The sequence below is a fragment of the Aotus nancymaae genome, unplaced genomic scaffold (genome assembly GCF_030222135.1).
Source record: "Aotus nancymaae isolate 86718 unplaced genomic scaffold, 86718_ANA_hifiasm-v0.15.2.pri h1tg000014l, whole genome shotgun sequence".
Taxonomy (NCBI): domain Eukaryota; kingdom Metazoa; phylum Chordata; class Mammalia; order Primates; family Aotidae; genus Aotus; species Aotus nancymaae.
The window spans coordinates 42,311,748-42,322,483 of record NW_026988425.1 but is presented as its reverse complement, the minus strand read 5'-3'; the positions used below and the strand labels follow the sequence as shown (position 1 = coordinate 42,322,483).

The following is a 10,736-nucleotide window of genomic DNA, read 5'->3' as shown; positions in this document are numbered from 1 at the left end:
GTGTCCCTATGTTGCTCAAGCTGGTCTCGATCTCCTGGGCTCAAGCAATCCTTCAGCCTTGGCCACCCATAGTGCTGGGGTTACAGGTGTGAGCCACCACACCCAGCCTCCTGACTTATCTTCAGAGCACACAGCCTTGGTCCAGAGGGGCTGCTGTGGTTATGGCTGGTGTATGTAATTTCACAGGTCTTTGTCACCTTCATAGATTAGTTATCTGTGCTCTTTTACCAAGACTTGAGGCAAGGTCCCTTTGCTTAGTGGAAAGGCTGGAATGCTGCTGTGGGTCTTCTCATTCAAGAGATCACTATCTTTGCTAGTCTGTTGCTCTCCAAAGCTCCCATTCCTTGTGATAGCTCTGGTTCTTGATAGTGAATTGGAGCTTGGTTAAATATAACTTGACAGCTGGGGTCAATTTGGACACCTGCTCTTGATCTTCTAAAGCAGCAAAACCCAATGCAAATATATGATCTTCCCATGTAATTTGAAATATTCTGGGTTTAAATTACATATATAATTGTCTTAGTCTGTTTTATGCTGCTATAACAGAATATCTCTGTTTGAGGAAAAAACTCTCAAACTGTATTTCCTCTGCTCTCACACCACAAAAGTCATCAACACAGAAGACTTCTATGACCAAATATGTAGGAGGTTTCCCCATACACCAAGCAGTGGACACCAGATAGGTGTCCTCCAATCCAGTTCTGACACTATCTACCAAAAGATAGTGTCAGACCCCACAGGTTGAGGGCTCAGTCCCATGAGACCACCCCTTACTTCCCACCAGTCGAAAGTCCAGGCCTCCAGAACTTCTGACCAACTGGCTCCAAGTTGGGGTTCCTACAGACCCTCTATGGGTTTAAGTAATTGGCTGGAGAGGCTCACAGAACTCAGGGAAACACATTTAATGGTTTACTATAAGGGATAGTACAAAAGATACAGATGAAGGCCAGACATGGTGGCTCATGCCTGTAATCCCAGCACTTTAGGAGACCAAGGCAGGAGGATCACTTGAGGCCAAGGTATGGGGGAAGAGATGCAGAGCTTCCATGCCCTCCCTGGGCATGCTACCCTCTAGAAACCTTCACATGTTCAGCTCTGTCCTTTTGGGGTTTTATGGAGACTTCATTACATTGGCATGATTAATAACCAAGTATAAATGTGATTAGACAAAAACCACATAATTTAAACCCAGCGCGGCCTGCCTGTTCAGGCTTTTCTTGGCCTGTGTAGCATTCCTTCCTCTAGAGTTTGGGACAGAACTCTCTGAAATGAGGATCATATGACCCAAAATCAGATTAGAGTCCTGCCTTGGGCAGGTGAAAGAAAAACAGGAGAAAGTCACAGAGAGATTCTGTTTCCTGAGGCCTAAATTGCCCCAACATTATTATATAACAAAAGACTGTAACAAGGGTTATGGGAGTTATAAGCCAGGAACCACGGATGAAAGCCAACATATATGTCATAACAACACAACCTGAGACTGAGCAATTTATAAAGAACAGAAATTTATTCTCTTACAATTATGGAGGTTGAGAAGTCCAAGGTCGAGGTACCAAGGATTTCAGTCTCTAATTCCAAGATGATGCCTCGTTGCTGCATCTTTTGGAGAGAAGGAGGATTGTGTACTCACCTGGCAGAAGAGTCGAAGGAACCAACCCATTCCCATAAGCCCTTTTTATAGTAGCATTTATCTATTCATGAGGGTAGAGCCCTCATGACCTAAACATTGCCCATTAGGTCCTATCTCCCAGCACTATTAAGGATTAATTTTCAACATGAGCTTTGGGAGAGAAAAACATATTCAAACCACAGCAGTAATTTTAAAATATAAAAAGAAACAGGTGAAATTAATTTCAATAATTTATTTAACCCCAAATGTCCAAAATATTATCATGTAATCAATAATCAATATAAACATTATTAACAAGATGTTTTATACATTTTTCTGTACTTAGTCTTTGAAATCCACTGTGAGTTTTATACCTATAGTACATCTGAGTTTAGACTAGTCACATTTCAGGTGCTCAAGAGCCACATGTGGACTAGTGGCTACTCCAAAAGACAACACAGTTCTAGAGGAAGCATGGCATGACTTTGGAGGTCATCTAGTCTGACTTGTTATTGATAGAAAAATTGAGTACATCGCCTGAGGTTATACAACTTATTAATAGATGAGCAATTAGAATCCAATTGTCTTCATGCTACCCCATGGTTTTATTCACAAAGTTGATTGGCAGCAAAGCTGGACTAGCACTTACGCCTCTTCATGCCTGCTCTTGGGCTCTTTTCTACAAGGCATTGCCCTTCTTCCTCTCTTATCTTTCTCCTAAATAAGCTACTATAAAAAGCTTCACTGGCTGGAAGCAGTGGCTCACACCTGCAATCCCAGCACTTTGGGAGGCCAAGGCAGGCAGATCACCTGAGGTCAGGAGTTCAAGACCAGCAACATGGAGAAACCCCATCTCTACTAAAAATACAAAATTAGCTGGGCGTGGTGGCACATGCCTGTAATCTCAGCTACTTGGGAGTCTGAGGCAGGAGAACTGCTTGAACCCAGGAGGTGGAAGTTGCATGAGCCGAGATTGCGCTATTGAACTCCAGCCTGGGCAACAAGAGGAAAAAAAAAAAAAATGCTTCACTGGAAACAATTTGGCTATGAACCAAGACCAGAGTGGGGTTTAATATTCCATATCTTTCCACAAAGATAATTTTTTATGACTTGTCACCCTTGTCCCTAGAAACTTATGGTTTCCATAAGCTACTTAAAAACTGACTGATTATACAATGGGTCTCAACAGAAGTGTCCATCAGAATCACCTACAGAGCTTTCACAAAATTCAAATGACTGGTCTCCTACCCTAGAGTTCTGGTTTACAGATCAGGGAAAAAGGAAAGTCATGTAGATTGATTTTTTTTTAATGTTTCCCAAATGATTCTGATGCACACCCTACTCACAGTGACCCCGCCAGCTGCCAGATCTCCGCTAACATTCCCTGATTGCCAGGCAGGGTGAACTCAGGAGCTTGATAAGTTGGGGAGGAGCCTGGTCTTAAGGAAAGAAACATGAGAAATAGATACCCTGAACACCTCCCAGGGTGGGGCCACCTGGTTACTTTTCCTCTACACTTTCTCTGTGTCCAAGTACACTTTTAGCCTCATTTCCTGATCGAACAGCCTCACTTGTGTTGCTGTCAGTGCCGGCAGGACAGGCAGGAATGCAGCAGACAGGACTCACCGTCATGGCCTTGGCTGTCTGTGTGGCCCTACATGCCTCAGAAGGTGAGTGGGGGCACTGGCCACTTAGGCCTCCACTGAAAGGGGGATATCTCCCAAATCTGTGCTGGAAGGCTTGAGGTGGGGCAGGAATATCTATCTCTTCAAGCAGGAATTTCCAATTGATTTCTGATTCTCTACAAGAGAATGACATAGGTTTAAATTCTAGATCTCCAAGACGTTTCAGGAAGGTACCTCATTTTAATAGGCATACCAGCACTTTTTGCCACCTGTAGGATGAGGTCCCTCCATATAGGTGCAACTTCAAACTGTGTTTCCATTTCTGACAACAGTATCTTAGAAAATCCCCAGCTAGAGGCGGGAGTAAAGCCCTTGCTATTCATCTGTCTTCCTCTTCACCCCAGCCTGCTAAACTGTCTGAACACAAGTGTGCACATTCCTGGAGGGAAAGACAGACTTGACCAGCTGTGTTCAAGTTAGGTAAGTTGTAAATTTCCTGAGCAAAAACCACCCCATGGATACAGAAAACTGAAACTTCAGTCTGATCTTTTAGAAAGGGGAGCGGAGCTGAGCACAGTGGTGCATGCCTGTATTCCCAGCTACTCAGGAGGCTAAGGCAGGAGGATAGCTTCGGCCAGGAATTCAGGATTACCGTGAGCTATGACTGCACTGTGAATTTCCACTGCTTTCCAGCCTGGGCAACAGAGTGAAACCCCATCTCTTGAAAACAGAAAGAGGAGATGGCAGGGTTGAGGGAAGGAAAGGAAGAAAGGAAAGAAAAGAAGGAAAAAGAAAGAAGAAAAATAGGATGAGGGAAATTAAACCATATACATTGTGTAAAAGAGAATTTAAATTGCGAGTTGCTAGCATGTATATGGAGATTGTAACTACATTTGAACTAGAGGGAATCTCTTCTAAAGTAGCACTCACTTTATTCAGGAAACCCAAAGTATCAGTACTTAATACTTGACCAATGACTCTTTTCCATTATCATCTTTTTTTTAAGCTTTACCCTGAACAGATTCTCTAAGTCTAGAGCAGAGGTGGAATATAAGTCTTCTCTGGTCTGCTTTTTAAAAATTTGAGCCAATATTTTAAAACCGAAAGCTTTCTCATGTACATACTTATACATACACACATACAAACTGGATTTTAAAGCTTCTCTTGAAAAATCAGATCTGGCAACAAGGATTCCACCACCCCGTGGCAAGAACTGGCTAAAGCAGATGAGCCTCTGAAGTTTGCTGTATTAACTGCCTGGTCCCTGCAGGCATTTGCTTAGGGACTCCAATATAGTCCATTAATGTACTGGGCTTATATAAATAAGCAGCAGAAAAAACCTGGACCATCTCTTCTCAATTTCTACTAATCTATCTATCTCATCAAGATAAAGACAAAAGTTTGCCACGTTATGTTTCTGTAACATTTCTCAGAAAAATTCACCATTGTGATTTTAGAATTCATTTTCACTATTTCTCAAAGGTCTACCTAAGGCTTTACTCCTAGTTTTGGTAATTCCACCAACTCAAATTGTTTACATAAAACTGAAATGTGTGCCTCCCTTGCAGCTTCCTGACCTACTCCCACGTGTCCCTAGAGCAGCAGCTCTCCTACAGGAAAGGAGGGAGGGGACGGCAGGTGGAGAAGGCAGAGGGTAATGAGGAAGGCTCTGCCATACCCAGGACCCAACTTCACATGAGACCGAGTCTTGGTAGAGAAGGTAGGGTGGGACGGCAAAATGCAGAGGTGTGAAAAGATACGGCTGCCGGCAATAATGAGGAAAGGGAGCTGAGAGACCCAGCAATAGCCTGTTGGCTTAGTCTCTGTGCTTTACCTAAGGCAGTTTGGGCCACAGAAAAATCACATTGCTTGAGAAACTCCAACTTTCTACCATTTAAAAACAAGTGATACTAGGTAAAAATACACAAGTAGGCCTAAGAACAGTTGTGGAGCAGAGGGGTAATGCCACAGCTATTCTTAGCAAACTTCCACTCAAGTGTCCATGTAAGTGCCCTCTGGGAGGCACTTAAGTGATTCTGGCTCCAGGCAGGGGGTGGGAGACCAAGCAGGGAGGGAGGAAGGTAGAAAACATGCAACAGTGCAGAGGACACGTGGCCTTGGCAACAGAAATAGGGAAATGGCCTGTGCCAGTTTGGAACTTTGGGAAATATATTTTGTTTTCTTCAGGCAGAAAGCTGTTCCCTTATCTTAATGGTGTCTTAAATGGCTATCTTGATGTGATGGCTCAGTAACTGGCATTCCCAAAGTGTTTTGCATAAATCAGAAAGCAGGTGACTTTATCCATAATTGAAAACCTTGGATTCCGCCCAAAGGTAGGGCACACTCCACATCTGCTGACGTGGCTGCTGGCTCCCAGAACTCAATACTGAATCCATAAACATGTCTATCATCCTGTTTCAGTGGCCCTGAGCCAGATTATTTAAACCCACAATCTAGGGCTTTGTGGGCCTGGCTGTTTTTATTGTACATTAAGATTAAGGCTCACTTGTGCCCAACAGATTCAAGTTAAGAGGCTTTGCTTCAGTGAGTCCCAAATTCTTCCCACTGACAACCTTTCTCAGAGTACGATGGTTACTGAATCACACCAATAATTGCTAGAGATGTGCTGTTTGCATCCTAAAACTTTTATCTTTTGTTTTAATCATAAGACACTGGCTAGGGAAGGTTACAACGAACATACATTTGTCACTCAATGTTGTTCTGCACAATTAGGACTCTCCATTTCACCAAGAATGGTCCTTAAGGGGTCTGACATAATCTGCCCAGTAATCTGCTTTCCTTCTGTTTCTCTGCAGGTGAAGGTGAGACTACAGGTGCATGACACCACACCTGGCTAATCAAAAAAAATTTTTTTGTAGAGATAGGGTCTCACTATGTTGCCCAGACGGGTCTCAAATTCTTGGCCTCAAGTGATTCTCCTGCCTTGGCCTCCCCTCCTGTAATCTCAGCACTTTGGGAGGCTGAGGCAGAAAGATTGCTTGAGCCTGGGAATTTGAGGCTACAGTGAGCCATGATAGCACCACTGTACTCCAGACTTGGTGACAGAGTGAGACACTTATCTCAAAAAAAAAAAAGTAAAAACTTACCCCCCAAAAAATTACTGAAAAGTCACAAAAATTAAAGAATTTATCCTAACATTATGAAAGTTACAAATATTTAGTATATATTTTTAAATATAAAAATATAGAGAATTAAAAAAAGAAAGTCCCTCTTCATCATTCCTTTAACCCTTCTCCCCTCTCCAGAGGGTTCTGCATATCTTTCCAGACTTTCCTCTAAGCATGTAGAAATATGAACCCACACATACATCCACACCAATATTTTAAAACAGAAACAGGACCACAATCTACATATTGTCTTAATATATATATTTTCACTTAATCATAGATAACAGTATAACTATTCAACACAAAAAGTTATTTCTGAAAATCTGCATCATTCATCTTATACAAAATATTTAAACTTTCCGGAACAATTGGGAATGCTAATGTTTCTTTATTCATTTATTATTAATATCAATCAGGGTCCTATTAGGAGACAGAAACCAGATAATTTGAAAGTTTAATATGAACAAATTATTAACTATAACAAGAGATAGGCTAGAAAGAAAGAGAATTTTAAGGAATGTGGGAGTAGCAGATATTCCAATGGCTAAAACAGATCACTCAAGGAAGCGTTCCTGCACCCCTACCCTGTCCAGCTGAGATCCAGCCATGGATCACCAAATGGCAGAAAAGTCACCTAGTCTGTACTGGCAGAACATGCTGGATATCTGCCTTCTAGTTTGTAGGGGAAAATACTTCACAGGGAAGCATCTCACTGGAGGCACTGGGCTACAAATCTGCCTGCAGGGGTGCTGCTAGTTGTCATGCCCTGCAGGAGCCTGGTGTTGGAGAAGACAAAGCACTGCAGGAGCTGGGTCTACAGGAACCTGCTGAAAGAACACTGGAGCTAGGAAGGAAAATCCCATCGTCCTGCAATATCCCTTCAATATCTTCTATAGATAAAGTTTAACAACGTGCCAGCTAGCCAAGGAAAAATATTTAAGGGCCCATCTCAATTTCATAGAACAGGCAATTAAGGGTGAGTTTGAAACGGAGGGAAAATAAATAAAGTGGCACATTCCACAAACACTTAATGGGCACCTATATACTTACTATGAGCCAAGGACTGTATTGCATATTGTCCCACATATGTCTTTTTTGTTTCCATTTAGTGAGGGCTATTTGTCACTCCTGTTCTAAGTACTTAAATGTACAAATTCATGCAATCTTCACAATAACCCTGAGGTAGGTGCTAGTACCACCCCCATATTATAGATAACAGGATTGAGACATAGAGAATTAATTCACCCAAGGTCAGCTAGTAAGTAGCAGAAGCAGAATTTAAACCTAATAGTCTCCACATGCTTAAGTACTCTGCTACAAAGTCTCTCAGGATGTTTTCATAGCACAAAATTATTCAAACCCCTTCAAGTGGTCGCCTGACCACACTCTAGTGTTTATATCACCTTAAAGCAAAGAAAAATCCTCAGCCACTCTCCATGCCCCCAAACATTATCCCAGGGTTCTAAAAAGTATCTGGGAGGACTTTATTTGGGCACAGCAGTTTCCTATATCATGGACTGGTGAGTCCTTCCTGCCCACTAAGTGACAACAGTGGCCATCTGTTGGCCTCCACAGCATGATCTGGCTACATTACGGTGTGAGGTCCATGAGAATGCAGAGATGTGTTTTAACCATATTCTGAACATTATGTGTTGCCCTTCTTAAATTGCACTCATAGTCTTGAGACACTGCTAGCAGCTAAGTGAATCTTTTATATCATCTTTACCTTTCGTTTGCAAATCCTTTCTCCACTAATGGCATGTACTTTTCTTTACTGTTTCTATTTTGCTGTGCTCTCTATATAGTACCAGTGCTTTTCAAACTGCATTTCTAATAAGCTCACAGGTGATGCCATTGTTGTGGCTCTGGAAACCACTTGGAATAGTGAGAACCCATATAACATGTCCAAGTAAGAGAGGAAGCTGTTCACCTCTCTACAATGGCAGGATCCTTTCCTTAAAACCCAAAATCTGCCAGGCACAGTGGCTCACACTTGTAATCCCAGCACTTAGGGAGACAAAGGTGGGAGGATAGCTTGAGTCTAGGAGTTCGAGACCTACCTGGGCAATACAGTGGGAACTTGTTCTAAAAAAAACAAAAAAAATCTAATTTTTGTATCACAAATTTGATGTGTAGTGCCTACAGTTCTTGAGTACTGACAGATCTTTACAGCCCTCTAGTGACCAAAAGTGGATCATAGAACCAAAACAGGGACTCACATTCCTGGAAAATCATCCATACACTTAATACTGGGAACAATAATGACAACAATTCAAAACTAACAGAAATAACACCAGAATAAGGCCGGGCGCAGTGGCTCATGCCTATAATCCTAGCACTGCAAAAAATAAATGTTTTTTACATTAGCCAGGCAGGCTGGTACGCACCTGTAGTCCCAGCTACTTGGGAGGCTAAGGCAGGAGGATTGCTTGAGCCTTGGCATTCAAGGCTGCAGTGAGCCGTGATCACACCATTGCACTCCAGAATGGTCTGGGCAACAGAGCAAGACCATTTCAAAAAAAAGAACACCATAATAAGACAAATAGGAATGGCTTTAATCAGATACTAAAAACATCTTTAAAATATTACATATAGCAAATGATTTATCATGTTGACTGACCCCTAATTATTTCAATGCGCTGGGATGGTACCTATGAAAAGCAATGTGTAATTGTAGGTAATTTGGGACGTAAGACCTTGACCAAAAATTGAAAATCTTATTCATAGAAAAAAAGCAAAAATATATTTGACATTAAAAACCTTAAAACAAGATAACAATGAAACACTGATAAGATCAGAGCTTAGTTCAGTCCAAGAAACTTATTTAGCACTAATATCAGACAATGTGCTATGTGGTGAGGGTTACAAAGATGCCCTGTGGGAGCTTACAGTAAAAAGACAGTCATATTGACTCTTAATTTCATACATGGTAAAGACTAAGATATAGGAAAGCACAAGGTACTCTGGGACTCAGATTCAAATGGGGGAAATGACAAAATTAGAAGAAAGTAGACAACTGAGAGGCTCAGCAGTCCAGAAGCCAATTAATGAGGTCCTGAACTAAGAGTGTTAACAAGGATGAGAGGAGATAGATCTGAAAAGTGTTCAGGAAAATACAATCTACAAGATTTTGACTGGCTGTGGGAGTGCAGAAGAAAGATGGAATTACACATGGGTTTTTGGCTTGGATAACAGTACAAAGTGATTAAATGAGATGAGAAAAGGAAAACAGAAATAGATTTAAAGTGGCAGATGATGTCTTCAGTTGGCACTCTGTTGAGTTTGGGGTGCCTGTGAGATATCCAAGTGCATGTTCAACAGCAGGTCAATCTACATCAGAATATTTGGGTAGAGGTAAAAAACATATTTTAAAGTTACTGACATAGTAAAAATTTTAAAATATGAGATGTGGAAAGAAAAGAGCAGTAGGTTAGGGACGGAACTCTGAGAATGCTAACTATTGAAGAGAGGCCAAAGGAGGATGTATTCAAGAGGGAGAGAAAGTAAGTTCTCAATATTCAGAAAATTAGGAGAGACTAGTAAGTAGGAATATGGACATATTCAAGGAAGGAATGGATAAGTGTTAAATGCAGCAAAGAGGTCCAATGAGACAATGTTAGAAAAATGTCTGTCTCACTCTGTCTCCCAGGCTGGAGTGCAGTGGCACCGCATCGGCTCACTGAAACCTCTGTCTCTTGGCTTCAAGTAATTATCCTGCCTCAGCCTCCCAAGCAGCTGGAATTACAGCTGCCCACCACCATGCCCGCTGATTTTTGTATTTTTTAGTAGAGATGGGGTTTCATCATGTTGGCCACGCTGGTCTTGAACTCCTGACCTCAGGTGATCCACTCGCGTTGGCCTCCCAAAGTTCTGGATTGCAGGTGTGAGACACTAGGCCCAACCATGTCTTTATTTTTTTGTAGAGATGGAATCTCACTTTGTGCCCAGGCTGAGCAGACATTTTTCTAACAATGTCTCATTGAAATTAGCTGGGCATGGTGGTGTGCACCGGTGGTACCAGCTACATGGGAGGCTAAGGCAAGAGGATCACTTGAGCCCAGGAGGTGAAGTTTGCAGTCAGCTGTGTTCGGACCACTGCACTCCAGCACTCCAGCTTGGGTGACACAGCAAGATCCTGTCTAAAGGGAAAAAAAGTCTGCTAATTTCTAATTGTAGGCTCCCTGAGGGCAGGTACTAAGACTAATTCTTGTACACTCATTGTCTGTGACAAAAACTGATACAATGTAGGCAGCACCCTATAAATTCTTCTAGAGTTTTACTGATGTGACAATCACTTTCATTAGTAAAATAACATACTTAATTCAAAAAGAAACATGTCAGTACTAGATATTGTAGAAATTTTCCCAAAGGCAC

At 41.9% G+C, this 10,736-nt stretch overlaps 1 protein-coding gene across 4 annotated transcripts in view; it reads left to right on the top strand.

The window, feature by feature from the left end:
- Positions 1-3,140: 3,140 nt before the first annotated feature.
- The window catches only part of CCL28 (C-C motif chemokine ligand 28), a 49,538-nt gene continuing 41,942 nt past the window's right edge, over positions 3,141-10,736 (top strand). For 3 of the 4 annotated variants that reach the window (XR_001107008.3, XR_001107009.2, XR_001107010.2), the window contains exon 1: positions 3,163-3,279. Coding sequence is in view for 1 of the 4 variants with exons in the window: in XM_012449531.3 (XP_012304954.1) it covers positions 3,216-3,279 (64 nt within the window). In the remaining 3 variants the exon portion in view is untranslated. Of the gene's footprint in view, positions 3,280-10,736 lie in introns of all 4 variants that reach the window. The other variant, XM_012449531.3, reaches the window with a different exon arrangement.